Raw genomic sequence first — 16,675 nt, 5'->3', positions numbered from 1 at the left:
GCTCCTCAACCTGACGTTGGTACTCGGTGTTATCAAGTTCAATGCCTTCTTGTGCTAGTATCTTCACCTCCTCCAGCTTTAGACGACGAAACTGCTTCATCTTCTGCATGGCTCTGGGATGGTGCAGAGTGAAGGTGTCGCTATGATCATTTTTTTTCTAAATGCTTTGTATTTCAGATGTTACCTTTTTTTCTTTACAATGGGAGTAACTACACATTATTCATCAGATAGGCTTTGTTAAAATACCAATACAAATAATCAAATTCGACAGTGGATTTAAATCGGGCACCGACTGTTAAAGTTATGTACAACAATTAAAATGAGACAATGTAAACATTTTTGAAATATCACCTTCTTAGGAGGTTTTCTCTGAAAGTGATGCGATGCTTCCTCCACTGTTCCAGTTCTGGACTGTTGAGCTCTGAGATCCTAAGATGATCTAATACTGTGGTGTCTTTGCCCTGCTTCCACAGCTCATAGCGATCAGGCTGCAGGCAACGCACAAACACGTCCATAGAGATTTTTACCATATCCTTTCGGCAGGTACACTGGAGGAGAAATGAAAGGACGAGAGAAGGTGGTGATTGAATAAAAACTATGAATCAATGCAGAGAACACAAAATGTTGTCAAAAGCTTTACGTTAGGTAGACATGATTGACCTAGGCTCCGGTTTGGACACACACATCACATTGTGGTATTTAAATGACCAGATGGTACACAGGTCGCGATGCAAAACACTCATGTTACAAACGTCCACATCTGACAACTGTATTAACAAGTATACTTGGTCTTTTCTGAGGTAATTGATGCAGTAGGGTCAAAGACTGCATCAGATGTAAGTAAAAAGTGAATATCACAATAAATAAAGCACAGAATCGGATAAAAATATAAAAAAGATATCACAAATATAAAAGGTAATGTGCTAATAGTTAGGTGGTTACGTACAGAAAGAAATGTCTCGAGACTAAAGCCATCGTCATAAAGACAGTAATGTTAAAACCAGTCATTATGCCGGCTGTCGAAAGAGCAGAACGATGACAGAGGTCTTAAATGAGTCCAAAGTTAAGGCATATACAGGTATGTGAAGAAATAACTGGAAAGTTGGGACAAGCAAACAGGAAAGGATGAGGAAGAGAGTTTAAAATGTTTTCTTTTCTGCCTTTGCTGGTGGTATAACATTCTGGACCTATTATTATTTCCAGAGCTGAGCAGAGAGCCTCATGTTCAATTACTGGAAACACAGCAGCTCTGCCTCCCCAGCAAAACAATACACAGCCTACATTTCATCTAGACAGCGCTTGACAGACGGAAACATTAAAGTACGGTGTCATGTGGAGGGTGTCGGAGGGGGAGCAGGGAGAAAAGACATGAGGAGGTGAGTGTTGTAACAGCTGATTGAAACCCTCATGAAACAGCATTGAGCCAGGAAACCACGAACAAAGGCACCAGATAATAATTATACCTCCTTCAACTATGGTGCACATGGTTACAGCTTCCATTTGTTACTGGATATCAGTCATTATTTTTTAATAGCACTAATAAAAAGTTTGATTACTGTTGTGTTGTGGCAATGACCAGGACAAATTACATTTAATAACACACAAAAACCCTTAATTGAAGTAATTCAACGAGGGATCAAGATGCACAAGACTCAGGGAAAACAAACCTCACTCTGAGCCAGGGAATCAATGAGCCCTGAAATATACTGAAGCTGCTAATGAAGGTAAAACTGTTAGAGCCACAGAACACAAGGAGCCTGGAGAATCGCTACAGATTGAGGTGAATCTGCTGAAAACATATGATGAAACAGGTCTTCCAAGTGACCTGTTCAAAGGGATCCATCATCTAGTATACATACAGTGTACACAGTGTACACACACATAGAGTACACAGAGTACACATAGGGTGTACACAGTGTACACACACAGAGTGCATATAAGATGTACACATAGAGTACACAGAGTACACATAGGGTAAGGTTGCAAATAACTAAACTGGTTATCCAAAAACAACACAAATCAATGAGTGACAGGGTCAAAATAAAAAATAGAAAGATGCAAAGTCACGGCATGCTGCTGGATACAATCCAACTGCGAAGACAACCAAAAACCAAATGTAAAATGGGACAAATCCTCTAAAATCATATTTGTTTAGGAGCTCCTGTAGCACAAATGTGCTGACCAGTTTATATGACGAGTACTGTCTTTTTATGTCTTCTCTTCTTTATCACCTCATTCACACTTTAAGTCGAAGACTGAATTTGAAAGAAATGGGAGCTCGAAGGAAAAACGAAAAACCTGAAGGAATTAATATATTATTACCGAGTAGTGTTTGTAACTGGAGACCAGTCTCCAGTGGTGCACAATAAGAAGTCCAGCATAAGTCAAATATATTTGATGATCCAAGTTTTATGTTTGTAAATGTTGACAATATTTCACCAGTTATGAAAGTGCTTCCACTAATCCCACTGCGTCAAACTTGAGTCCTCCTTCTCTTTCCTTCCTGCTCAAGTGTGTATTGGAGTGTGTATTACAACTTAGCTGCCCTCTCACTGCAGTTGGCTGGGTGAAGTGATTGGACATCCTTATGTAAAATACAGAAAGATTAAAAAAACAACTCTCACAACACACTGGGTTTTTGCTCAGTAAATGAGAACATGCTGGTTAACGGATGACAAAACTCCAGAGAGATTTCCTGGGTCCTGACTTAAAAAGTAAGACATGTTTGAATTACAAAGTCTCTAATGTACTGTAAAATATGTGCCTTTGGTTTGTTTCTCACTGAACAAAAACCTGCAGGATAACTGTGATAATGGCAGTCATTACCCACACAACAAGTTCCTGAAGTGATAATGATTCTACGTTATCAGTGACGTACTGCATGAGTTCAGATGACACATGATTCCAACAAAACACATTATAAAAGAAATAATGTTGGACGGATTTTCCTGTTGCTGCTTAGAAACAGATACTGTGATATTCAGGATCAGAGTAAATTTAAATTTGACTATTTGACTGTTTCCCTGTACTTTGTTTCCCTGCTACGAGGAAACTTTTGCCCAACTCTATTTATGTGGTTTGCTAATTAATAGATCAGACAAACACAAGGTAATTAGTGTGGTTAACAGAAGGATGAACTGTATTTTCTTTTTAGACCAAACTAACAACAGATCTTATTAAATCAAACACAAATATTTGTCTACTATATTGGTTTGAATTGTATTGATCGATGTGTACATTGTGATTTTAAGTGTAGTGGAGATACATGCGGAATTAATCAACTACTTAACGCTTGTTTGTTTATTCAAATTTCTCCATTTCACCTAATTGTACTTCAAATGGTTGAGTTTAAATACACTAAGCTGTGGTTTGGTCTCGTAGATGATTCTGTCTATACAGAAATTAAATGTTAAACATTTTACCGAAAACATCAAGCAGAATTTGAACTGCAAAGTCTTTTTGGTTCATCCAACAAATTTTTACCAAATTATGGTAAGGTGTTAAGAGCACGTTCTCGGCTGTTACGTTCGTAAAAGAACATAAATATTTCATCTACGGTCCAATGGCATGCCAGTCGGCTCAGGTCCACCAAAACACCTAATTAATTTTTTTACTGGGAGCAAAAACTGAGGCAAAAAGTATTTGAACGATTTTCTAAAAGCACCATATGTACATGCAAATAGCACATATGGAGCACAGACATCGGCCTTGCTTTGACTGCAAGTGTATGATGTCGTACCGAGTTGGAAAGCCGAGACTGTCACTGAGGAGCTTGTGTTTAAGAGGATCGAAGCATAAAGCACACACAAGCTGTCTTTCTCTTCCTCTCTCTGTGGTGAGCTGGCAGCCTGAAAACAGTGACAAATTTAATACCTAGCCCCATCCTTCACTGTCTCATTTGTTTCTGGCAGAAAATGGCTCGGTGGGGAGGAGGAGGAGAAAGTCGAAATAGTTAAGGGAAGGCCGCTTTAAGACTGAGAGAATGAGAAAGTAGCTTTGCTGCCAAGTACTCGTTTGATGTAGACGAGTTGATTATATTAATGACGTGAAATTACCACTCACTTGGTCCTTGTGTTACTAGTGCTCCCAGATAGAATTAATGGGAGATAATTACATGATCTGTGTTTAAAAGGTTGAAGTTTGTTCTTTCAGCTCCTGTATTTCTGCTGGCCAGCAGGGGCTGGCATCAAACTCAACTTTGGCTCTTACAGACATTAATTCAAAAATCCCAATTAATAATTGCATGGCTAGCTAAGACATATTGGTACAGAGGAACACTTTTTATTTTAACTTTACACTATTTTGTTTTAATCAAGATAGAATACAATATTTCTTACCAAAAAACCAAACTCTAGGGCCAAGTATTACAATTACAATACTAGAATTTCTTTAGAGAGCAGTGGCTTCTGTTCTTGCTTTTATGCCTCCAAACCAAGAGAGAACTTAGAAAAGGACGAGAAACAACGAGGAAAAAGATTAAGCAAATGTGTCAGACATTCCCTCTGATTCACTGAGTGCGGTGCTGCATCCATTTGTCAATTTGGACAAAGAGTGTAGAATGGATCACCCTTCTTAAAATGCAGACTAAGGTTTAGTGTTGGTGCTGATGCTTTTGAGCACTGGGTGGGGTTCAGTGGAGGAGGCTGGAGCCTAGACTACTGGCTCTTAAATTACAACTAGCCACATGGGGAAAGTAGGAAGGTCGAAAATGAGAACGAGGGAAAAGGGAGGGAACTGTAATAAATCTGACATGCAGCCAAGTAAGGAGAACGCCAGGGGAAGACAAGTGCAAGTATGCATTCATGCACCCACCCACACACACACACACTGACACACAAGAACACTTGCATTGGATAAAATAGAAGAAGTGAAGAGGAAAAGGAAATATAATTGCTTGAAAAAAGGGAGGAGCTTCTTTCATGGGACATTATACAGTAGTTGAGCTCCCATCCACAACTAAACCATGCCCTGTCAATTTCATGCTCAGCAGCCCACAAGCAAAGATGCTGTTGGTGTCAATGGATGGATTTGAGGGTACAGTTAGTGTAGAGGGACTGAAGCAGATAACCAGTCACTGCTTGTATAATTTAAAATGCTGTATTTGAGGAAACACAATGCAGCTGAATCCCCAATCAAATCAAACCTTCTCAAGTGTCTACAATCGCCCGCAGAATTGTTGTGATATTTAGGTGATATTTAGTGATAAAGACAAATTTCTTTATCACTTCAAAGTAAACTGCAATTTTCTTGAGTTTTGAAGTGATAAAGACAAATGTCATTATCACTTCAAAGTAAACTGCAATCTAAAAAAACTCTTAGCTTCAATTACCAGTGTAACATTCCTGACAAACAACATCACAAGGCAATAAATATACACATGGACTCTATGGTATATTTCATCGGTGATAGAAATCATCTCTTATATATCCATCTATTTAGCTGTGCAATGCTATGACTAGCAATCAACTTCCATAACAGTAAAAATCACACAGTTTATCCTTATCATTCCCACTCTGTCTCACATTCATGCCCGATGCATAGACATCATTTTGGGAGCTTGCCTTACAAATGTGATTAAAAAGCCGCTTTCCCCCACAGTCCTGTCCATAAAGGTATTTACACAAACTTAGAAAATACTGTAAAATGTCCAACCATTACAAAGTGTTTATCTGAAAAAGCCATACTAGCTCGAGTAGTAGTAAACCAAAATTTACAACAGGACCAGTATGAGTATCAAAGAAATCTGTGCAGCCAGGAGCGAGTGGTGCTTGGATCAATGTGGTTTTATTGATTCATCTGTTCTGGTCTTACCTGAGTGGCCATTTTTCCATAATCCACCCAGCGCAGTGTGGCAAAGTTTGTGGATTCTGCACAGTTGAAGCCATGGTTAAAGCCAGCATGATAGCCATACGGATAAGTGATGATGAACTCCCCTTCGTTCTGGGTCACCTGTTGATTGGAATATAGTAGAAACAATATTAATTGAATGCTTTTTTTTATTATTTAAACCCTGTTGGCATTTAACACTAGGTCTCATCTCATCTCAATCATAATTGAATGTGATTAATCTACAGCAACCCTGTGATGAATCAAATTGACATTTTATATGGTTTGCATTATCAGCTGCATTATTTAATAATAATACGGAAAAGGAGAAATTAATAAAATAGTAACAATTGGCTCTTTAGCTTGATGTTAACTTTTTAAATATGTAAGTGATTCTGCACATATGTAAGTTTCATTACTTCCCTCCAGCTTTACTTTGTCTGATCTCTTTTGAAACTTGACCCTGTGTAGTAAAATGTAATAGTGTGTTATTAATTTATCTCAAATGCATAGTAAATGAAATTGGGGATTCAGAATTTGTTCAGTTTTACTGAGGGACACTGAACTTTTCAGAAATAACTTTCTCTTGAAACTTTTCTGACATGTGAGCAAAATTAAATCAGCCTAACATGTCTGCTTCTCAGAGTGCCGAGTGAGTTCCCGGGAGCTCAGTGTAACTCTGAGAATGTTTAAAAATGTGAGGACAAGTTAAGCACTTTTCTCTTTTTGAATGTGATGCCTCAAACCCTAAGCTCTCCAAGTCTGATGTGGATCTTCACTTTTCTGTGAAGCTTGGATCGAGGCAATCAAGAGACACATCAAGCCAGACAAGGTGACAGACATAGCGTGGAGGGAACAGAAGTAAGGTTTTTTTTCAGCTGGAAGCAATAGTTCATATATCCAAAATACCTTTTTGCTCTTGCAAGAGGCAAGAAGGTAGACATTTTTCACATGGAATTGGCATGATACTATCAGTGTTTAATATGTTCTTTGAAATACAGATATGGATGGATGAATTAATTCATGTAAAATGCTGGGATCTTCTGCTGACAGTAACAACAATGTGTGGTATTTATTGCAATAGCATAATAGATGTCGAATGATAAAATAAAATCACTCTCAACAACATGCAATTGTAAAACCAAGAAGGAAAGTACTTAAAGACAAGATAAATTGAATCAAAAGTTTAAATTGTTTTCCATTTGTGTAAAAACCAAATGGTTAATTTGGAGTTGGGGGGCTTTTTAAAATGTGAAATCTTTGCCACTTACTCTGTCAAACGGAATGCTGTATTTCTTCAAGATGGATGGAGATATTAGAGTCATCTTGTGGCGAAGGAAGGCATCACAGCCTTGGGAACTGCCTGGGAAGAAGCCTGTAGAGTGTTGCACATGAAATTGATCATTGATAACATTCAGAGAAACTCAAATATAATGATGCAGCTATGCATGACTACACAGAAATATCAGGGAAGCATGGTAGTTTGTCACTGAAAACATGCTGTAATGCATCAATTATTCACCAGTAAATATTGTTTATCAAACAAACAGCAACTGCGGCGCTGGCTGCTAAAGACCTTCAAATATTATCCCAGTTCTTCAATCATTTTATCAAAAAAAACAAAAAAACAAAACTGTCTGCCAAAAAAGTGGTTTGTATCTGGGAGATACAATTGCATAGGTGAGACTGTAGCGCAGTTTAACATACAATACATGGCGATACAATTCGACTGCCGCAATTGTTGGTATTAAAACATTGTGCTTGCCTTGAAAAACACTAAAAAGACTTAAAACACTAATCAAAAACCCAAGTATCCCAAGATTCAACAATCAAACAATACAAGTAGTAAATGAACAACCGCACGCATGCCTTTCATGTTTGCTCAAACGATAACCTTTGCAAACTATTTCCACATGCAAAGTCCAAAAGCTAGGATCATAAAACAACCTTCTGACTTTTCCACTATATTAAAACCAAAATTCTGTTACTCAAAGCAGACAGGGTTTGTTGGTGTAGGCCAAAAAAAAATAGTCACAATCAAATGAGTTTCTCTTTTCAGGAATCATCTATACACACTCTAAAAGGGGGCGTTCGTGTATGAATCTACCGAGTTTAAATTCAATGTGCCGACAATAAAATCTAAGCTTATTTCATCCTTCATTTTCTTTGCATTGTTTCAGCCTATGTTCCATTCTACAGAGCAGGAGAGAGGCAGGGAGGGTCTCTATTCTCTCGCCTGCCTGCTTGTTGGAGCTGATAAAGGTGAATAATGTGCCGACACAGCCGGGATATTAATCCCTATTAAAATGCAGCTGGCTCTCTGAGTTCTCTGCAGGGTAATATTAACTTAAAGGCTTCATTCTGTCTTTTTGAGTAGAAAATTAAGTTCCTGCTTCAGACCATGTAATCCCAGCCAGCACTTCTAAATGTAAAAAGGTTTAAAATATTGAAGGAAACAAATAATAAATAATTAAAGAGTGATAAAAAAACAACAGCTGTCACTGTGCCAAATATTTGGCAAGGAATTTTCAACACATCAGTCCAAAGCCCATTACGCATTGTCACTAAATGAACTCACAACAGTCCTTTAAGGATCTCGTAAACAGTTGGCTGCCTGTGCTGACGGTACCTTTGATGGGTCAGTGGGTGCTTATTAAATAATGTTTCCACTGCTTTCCTCCCACTGCCAGCTGCTAAGATAAGAGAGGAAGTCAGAAAGCAAAGAAGGCTGCAGTCTGACTGTGACGGAGAGCCGAGTGCTGACATGAAGGATGACAACAGATGTCGACTGCATGTATTCTACCAGTAACATTTGTTAATTTTCTTTTTGTACAGCTTTGATCAAAACCCACATATCTGTCTAATTAGAAATCTCTCAATTAGAGAAAAAAAATCATATAAAATGGATCTAAGGCCAAATGACTGACTAGTTTGCATCAGCACAGGGGATATACGTACATTAAGCAGCAGTTGAAGGCTGAAGCCAATCTAAATCTGCCCAAGGTAGAACTGTTAGTTCTAGTGCTATCATAGTAGTAAATGTGGGGACATTTCCAGGGTGAATTCATATTCACACACATTAAAAGAGTATTTGTTTAAGCTGTTATTTGTTAGTATTGAGGTTTGATTGACTTAATGGAAATTAAGAAACATTTCAAGCAATAATTTATCATTAAGGTTTTTGTGAGCAAAGGTGTGGCTAGTCTGCAAAAAACAGGAACAAATGTAATTATTTGGAATCATAACGCAGTGGTCCAATGCTTGCAATGAACTTAAACGTATGATCAAATACTAAAACTTAAACGTCGTTCACAACAACATTTGACAATTGTCTAGGGAACATAGAAAAATAGGAAATTGTACTTGTTGCTACATATAATTAAAACCAAAGATTCCTACAAATAACCTCATGAAGAAACTGTCAAATTGTCATAATGTATTGCACCAACAAAAATCCCTGGTTGTCCACACATCTCATACCTCACACTGATTAACATGCAATTCACAAGACAATCTTGACTAATCACAGAACATGGGTCAAGAATATCTAAATGTAGTTAATGTCATTTTACAACATATTTGCTTCACTGCAGCATAGAAAATGTTGAGGAAAAAAAACCCAAAGCTCAGTTTGCTCTCATACACACACACACACACACAACCAAAGCTCAGTTTGCTCTCATATACACACACACACACATATATATATATACATAGAGAGAGAGACCCTGTAGATTTTCTCTCAGAACAGAGCAGATATGCGGCGCTGCTCAACTCTGCTTATTCAGTCTGTCCTCCAGATTCGACATATGGAGCTGACTAAACTGACTACACACCCCCATGTGCATCAAGCTGCTCATCCCTTTTTCAGCTCCATTTCAGCACAGTCAGGTGACTGAAGACATATATGCCCTTATCATCATTATAAAAGCATAAAATAATACAGGGTTATTGTTGGGGCCTTTGTGTCACCCAGACAAAAAAAAACTGCAGGTTAGTTGATCGTTGTGGAAAGGTTCTCAACACTGCTGCACATGTTGATGCTTCAGGAGAATGAAGCAGAGCCGAGGAGCAGCTCAGAGCCGCTCCTTCTTTCTATGCTCCTGTGTGAGGTAGAACAACAAAGAGTGCTGTGGTGTGTGGGGGGGGGGGGGGGGGTGACTGGTATGTTCATGGATTCCTGGGAGAGGATAGAGAAAATAATGAAGGGGAAAAATGAAGGATTGCATTGAACAGATTCTTCTCACCTTGTGCCAGCCTCTCCAGCCTTTTGCCGTGTTCAGGTGGAATGGCGTACCTGCAAAAGGGGACGTCATTAGTTTGGTAAAGGTTGACCCATTAGAAAAACAAATGTTTACCATTCTGAATGTCAACAACTATTTAAAAATTTAAAGAATTAAAGACAAGAATTAACACAACAGTCTAACATCTCGCTGTTAAGGAAATGGGGACGTTTCAGGAAATTACTGGTGAGAGACAGAGGAGAATTTTTTTTTTGGTGATGATAGGTTATTTTACAGCCCTCTGCACTTATTGTTTTAAGAATGAAAATCCATTGTGTTCTTTAACTATAAACATTATATCTTATCTGCAAAGATTGTTAAATGTTTATATTTCAGGCTACTCTTTATACTTTTGCTCATAATCTCAGGATGCTCCAAAAAGAAAATACAAAACCTTTCCTACAAGAGCATCAAAAACCACACAGATGTTTTAGACTAACACATAAAGAACAAAGATTGAGTGACATGAGAGACGACGACACATGAAGAGAGAAGGTATATATGGTAGTGAAAAGAGAGAAGGAGAATAATGAAAAAAATAAAAAACATTAAAGTACAGATGACTTCGGTCAAATTAATTTGGTGCAACACTGCCCCCTGCAGACAAAACTACGGAATTTCAAAAGTTGCGCCATCTCCCGATGGCTTATTATTATAGCCTGGATTTATGCAGCAATCCCCTATCAGAGGCTTCTTACCGAGGTTCTTTATGCAATTTGGCAGAAGAGAAAGTGACAAGAACCACGTGTATTTAAATCCACGTTGTTAATGGTCTATTCTACTGAGCAAATATACTGCTAATTATACGCACATTTGTTGTACTGGTAAGGACGCAATTATTCCATGTGCCTGTGTGACCGTTTATGATTACGTGGGGTGCATTTTGCACTTGAAGATAACGTGTAATGACTGAGACAATTAAATTTATCAGGTTATTATGTGTAATTTGTCCTGCAGCTAATAGGCACAGGGCAACAGGAGAAAGAGTTGACGTTAGTGTTTAGTTTATTCATAAAAATAATTATTTCTTTAATTTATTCATATATAAATTATATTTTCTGAATAAATACTATGATAAATATGCACAAAACTTTAAACAGATTGATGTTATTCAATGAACAAAGGGTTGCAGACATACAATGGAAGTAAAGATGATAGAGAATGTGTGACATTTGGGATGTTTGTATATCTAATCTGATTGAAACCAGATATTTAAAATAGTTTTGTAGTACAAATGCAGGAAACCTTAGTAACAAGAACTGCATCCCCCACAAGTTCCACAAGTTTTTAGTGTGCTTTTGAGTTCAAAAATAGAACAATCAACTTCACAACAGCTGCTGGGTGATGACATTTCACCTCCATGCAGGTTTGCTGGTTGGTTGGATGGATCTGTTACGTTTACAGTGTTTTGTTTTGTTTTTGTCATCTGATAGGAAAAATCACGAAAACATTTTTTAGTGGTTATTTCCTCCAGAAGGAAAACTACAGAACGAAAATGTGCAGCTCAGAGACACTCGCACCAGAAAACATGTCTCCTGTGATCAATTGCATCCAAGAGTCAAACTAAACAAATCAACAGATCAGTGTTGTCTCCTAATCTTCCCTCCCTCCTAAGAGCACAGTTTCCATAGCAGCAACACGTCTGTCATACTGGCAGCAGAAAAAAAAACAGACAAACAAGAAGCAACGACCATGTCCTCACATTACAATGCTGATGCCATCCAGAGCATTAGCATTCTGCATCCCTAAATTGAATTCTTGATTTTTGTAAACGTCTGTTATAACCTGGGCGATAACAGAAAACGTGGTTAGCTGTGCACCATGACGAGATAACCACCAGGGTGGAGCATACCAGTATTCATATTCTAATAAGGAGATTATTAGAATATGAATACTCAATGGGTCATACTCATGAAATCATTAGAATACCATGGCAGTTTAACTTTAAGGAAAACCAACCACAAAGTTCAGCTATTGCCTCACCAATTTTTCAACTTCATCACAAGCTTGTGATGTCCCTTCACATCTGTTTCACATTCAGGGCTACAGTATTCTAGTAGTATTAACATGGCTGTTCCAGGTTGAAAGAAAAAAGTCAAACTTCAGTGTTTCAAAACCGGTGGAATAAAGAAAAGGCTGAAACCTGATGGACGTATAAAATATTCCTCCATTCCTTGAAGTGCCTGCTCTGCGATGCTCCCAAATATTCCTTTAAATTCTCTTTCGTCTGCCTTTCCCCGAACCTCCACTGACATGTTCGGAGAGCAGACTTTCAACTGACAGCAGATCTGCTGGTGTGTGTGTTGTGGTGGACAGTTGATTGACAGGGCGTCAGAAATATTATTTTTTTTAAAAAGCACAGAAGTAAATGGTGGAAGAACAAAAAGAGAAAAGAAGAGATTGACTGCCAGGGCTGAAGAATGTGTGTGTGTTTCATATCTGTAATAATTTCACAAACATAAATGTGAAGAATAAAATGACTGCAGAGATGTAATAGATACAAGATACAACAGCTCACCGACACTGAGAGGAAGAACTAAATCAAGTATGACAAGACGTAAGAAATGTGAAACATTTTGGTCATGGGTGATTTTGAAAAACAAAATGGCAATCATGATTTACGCATAATAAAATAATGAATGTCCAGGGAAATATAAGACTTACTAGAAATTATTCATATTTACCACAGTTTAAGAGTGCTCTAATTGTTACATTGTGTAAAGTGCATATCTACTGCTGCATTTAAGTGCTTTCTAAGGCTAAAGATACACACTTAAAAAAACTCTGACTTACCAGGACTTGGACTGTCCAAAATGCAGGTAGTTGATGCTGTAAAGGTCCATGTCCTCAGTATGCCAGGCAAATGTAGTTTTCCACATGCCAAAATACAGATAGGGAGTATTTACCCCCTCAATAACAATACCACACTCCTGTTCTACCATGTCCAGCAGAGTGTTGAGGCGGCTAATGTTCCACTCGTCTATGTCCTGTACAAGAGAAACGTGAAGACTAATAAATTATCTGCAGGGACTGGGTAATTACCACCAGATGGTGCTGTGGGCCAATAACAATGAAGAATAAAAGAAGCTTATGTTATGGACATCAGATTACAATTACCGTTCCAATTCAAATTAACAACGAGGCCTGCTCACCTCATCGTAGATGGAGCCACTAACATCTGCACCATATATAGGAGACACAAATGTCAGATTTTTCCAGTATTTTCTCTCTAAATCATCAAAGTCCTTGTGGCGTGGTGTGCAGTACCTAAGAACAAAACACAAACAATGTAAGATCTGCAGGCAGACAACATTTGCTTGTATTTACTTGCACAAACAGTAGAAATTAGATAACAATTAATAAGGTATTTACATAACAGGTAAAGAGGGGACAGGGACTTCAATATGACAACATTAAACACTTGGTTTCTACTGTAGAACAGAAAAATAACAGCAGGTAGATGTGTGTGTTTATAATATGTGAATAAACCAAATGATATGATTATTAATATAGTAATTAATAAAGAAAAATGCCATGATAAATATGCAAAAAAATTATAAGATTTGTGGATTTTAGTCATTATTGTACATTTTGACAGTGGCTCGAAGAACATGTTGCTCTAAAACCTATGATGAAGACAAGTATGAACGCATATTTAAAAGTAAATATTCAGGACTATGAACCAACTCACTTTTTGCTGTTGGCCAGCTTACGATACTCCCCCACAGTCATTGACTTCTTCTGGATATTGTACTGGGTAAACAGACCAGACTGACCAGTCACCACCTGCATGATGGGAGCTGGAATCACCATGTCCTCTATGCTATCGTAGCATTTTCGTGGCTTCCAGCCCTGTGGTGGAATCACCTGTCAAGGGGAAATAAATGACTGTTATTAAAACAATGAACAAAAATGTAAACATAAGGATTAAAAAATATCTAATATATCAGCTGTTACAAAAAAAGGGAAACGTATACATTGTTATATTTGTTTGATATAAAATCTACACAGAAAGTTTGCTGGTTAAACTGCATCATATAAATGTGCTGGGGTTTAGGTATTTGTTTAAGTTTTGCATGGACAGTATGATGAGATTTGATTAAAAATTTGAGTATGTGAGGAGTGTGTTGCCACACCTTTGCAACACCAGCACGATGAGCTCCTTCACTTTCCATGTAAACCATGTATTTGGCAAAGTCTTTAAACTCTTCCATGGTGGGCCGGAATGTCATGATCTTGCAGCTGGGGTTCTTGGTAGTGACTTGTGGTTGTGGCTGAGAGGTGGGGGGAACCTCAGGACCTGAAACATGTCCTACTGGCACCCCTGAGTCTACAGCAGCATTATGGTCTGATGTCAATGCTGCCTGAGGAGTTTCAGCTACTGCTGGCTCCTGGGTCGGAATCTGGTCTCGAGTTTCACCAAAGCTGGTAGGGGAGACAGAAGGAACTGGGTCTGAGGAAAGGGCAGGAGGAGGTGCTGGCCCTGTGTCCATGGGCATTTCAGTAGCCATTTATGTGGTTAACTCTTGCAGGTGGACCTAAGGAAAAGGGAACAGAAAATTAAAATTTAATATTTGTATTCAACTCTACTTTTTTCCATTTAATGAACAAGAACTACTAAAAATACATCAATATGCATATATAAGGTTTTACAGTTACTATAACTGGTTAAATGGTAAACTCATCTTACAACATTTGAGTATAGAAGCCATAATGTGTGTTTCTACCCAACCAGGATTTGTTGGATTTCAGATCTGCAGCTGTGCCTGTTTTGCTGATGCTCTGAGTGTCTTATCCCCTGTGTCTAATTCTATTTCCCTTGTGAAATTAATTTGACTGGTGCAATTCCCCACTGTTGTTGAATAATTATGGAAGGATCTGAACTCAGAGAAGGGGAAGAATCTTGAGGGTACAACAGAAGTTACCAAAATCCTGAATGGAATACTTAAGGGAATTTTAAGAAAAAAAAAGACAGAACAGCCAGAAAAATGTACCTTAAATATAAGACATTTAAATTTATAACATCCTAATAGTGAAAAATATATTTTTATATTTAATATTTTATTATGTAGGCCTCTGTTTCCATCTTAAGTTTACAAAAACACAAATAAAGCCACATCTTATGGAACCCCAGGTTATAATAAGTATTTTCAAATAACCACTGTCTCACCACAAAAAACAGGGACGCCCCCAGAGACCCTTTAAATCCAGCTGGGCCTGCAACTACTTTCATGGCTCCAACATGATGACCTCGCAACACATTTGTTATAGAGCAAAGCACTATAATGAAACCCCTTTTGTTTTATAATTGTTGCAATTCAATTTTAAGCAAAGAAAGCAGTTGGGTTGAGTAGTTGAGTACTGGCAATAACGACTATGCACAACTGACTGTTAACTGTTAGCATTTAAAGCAAAAACGAAGAACTACTTTACTGCAGAATGCTTTACAATAGTAAAACATCCACAAAATCTGTGTCGAAACGGTATACCCACACAGAAGCGGATATAAATTAAAACTGTTGTAAAGCTGCACTCTATCGTGCCATTAAACGATGGCTAACACTACCTTAGCTCATCGCTAGCTGCTCCGATTTCTGCTGTTAAAAACAAACCACCGCGACGAAGAACACCACATATGCAAGCGTTTAACTATAGTAAGTGCATAACGATTGAAATGACTAAGTGTATAGTAAAAATTACCTCCTGCGTTGTGGTATCCTTGTCGCTTTCTATGTTTAGTTAGATTTGTTTCGGTTCTGAAATATTCTCTTAGTCGGTTTTCTTCTAGCATTAGCTATTGGAGACCATGTCGTAGTCACGCCCACTTCAACAGCAAAGCACAAAGATTGGCCCAAAGACACGGAAATTAGGACACTAGGCCAGTAGACGGACACCACGATTGGTTAATCCAGTAACAGACATAACATTCTACCAATCAGCGGTGGTATTTCATGACCTGCATCCTGATCCGTGTATTTAACCGATGTGCACACACGCACGTACACACAGTTGGTTTGCTCTGCACTGTCAGCCATTATGTGAACAGTCGCAGGCAATGCAAATCAAGGTAGACTCGTGTTTACATCTCTACAAAGCCGATACACAACAAAGCCACCACTATGTTTTGTATTTTTAAGAGACAAATAGTCACTTATAGTGATGTTCCGAGAAAAGTCTTTTCAGAAGTAATTATATAAAAAGCAAATAAATATCTGTGTAGGTTCTCAGTCATCCAGGTCATTCGATCCAAAACATCGAGGGCAACTGAACGAAGTATTATGACTAGAGAGGTGAAACGCCTTTAAAAAAAAAAAAAGTAATGTAACTAGTTTTGGTTTCAAATAAATAAATTCCCATAACATCCTTATTGAAATCTAAACAAGCCTTAACCTTTTTGGTTGTAAAACACTGAAGATTTATTGACAATTTTGCAGCAAATTTGTGCAGGCATTTCTAAAAACTACATATAAAACTTAGAGACTAAAAAAAAAATTACACAATTTAAGAATATATACATTTCCCAGTTTATGTAAATCCTTGTCTCAAAAAAAAGTGCTGGTATGTGG

General features: G+C 37.9%; 2 protein-coding genes across 15 annotated transcripts in view; both read right to left on the bottom strand.

Annotated features, from left to right (window-relative positions):
- The window catches only part of kdm4b (lysine (K)-specific demethylase 4B), a 25,176-nt gene extending 9,199 nt beyond the window's left edge, over positions 1 to 15,977 (bottom strand). Inside the window, exons 1-10 of one of the 2 annotated variants that reach the window (XM_008333354.3) lie at positions 15,810 to 15,977; positions 14,246 to 14,647; positions 13,801 to 13,976; positions 13,262 to 13,376; positions 12,903 to 13,096; positions 10,074 to 10,123; positions 7,098 to 7,201; positions 5,812 to 5,949; positions 352 to 548; positions 1 to 113 (exon numbers count right to left, since the gene is read on the bottom strand). The exon at positions 1 to 113 is cut by the window's left edge and continues 129 nt beyond it. In XM_008333354.3, the coding sequence (XP_008331576.1) occupies positions 1 to 113; positions 352 to 548; positions 5,812 to 5,949; positions 7,098 to 7,201; positions 10,074 to 10,123; positions 12,903 to 13,096; positions 13,262 to 13,376; positions 13,801 to 13,976; positions 14,246 to 14,620 (1,462 nt within the window). In that variant the 5' untranslated portion in view covers positions 14,621 to 14,647; positions 15,810 to 15,977. Of the gene's footprint in view, positions 114 to 351; positions 549 to 5,811; positions 5,950 to 7,097; positions 7,202 to 10,073; positions 10,124 to 12,902; positions 13,097 to 13,261; positions 13,377 to 13,800; positions 13,977 to 14,245; positions 14,648 to 15,279; positions 15,757 to 15,809 lie in introns of those variants that run through there. The other variant, XM_008333363.3, reaches the window with a different exon arrangement.
- The window catches only part of dock7 (dedicator of cytokinesis 7), a 428,740-nt gene that overhangs the window by 22,481 nt on the left and 389,584 nt on the right, over positions 1 to 16,675 (bottom strand). The window lies entirely within an intron of this gene.

This window comes from Cynoglossus semilaevis, chromosome 2 (genome assembly GCF_000523025.1).
Source record: "Cynoglossus semilaevis isolate Cse_v1.0 chromosome 2, Cse_v1.0, whole genome shotgun sequence".
Lineage (NCBI taxonomy): Eukaryota > Metazoa > Chordata > Actinopteri > Pleuronectiformes > Cynoglossidae > Cynoglossus > Cynoglossus semilaevis.
This window is presented reverse-complemented; position numbering and strand designations above follow the sequence as displayed.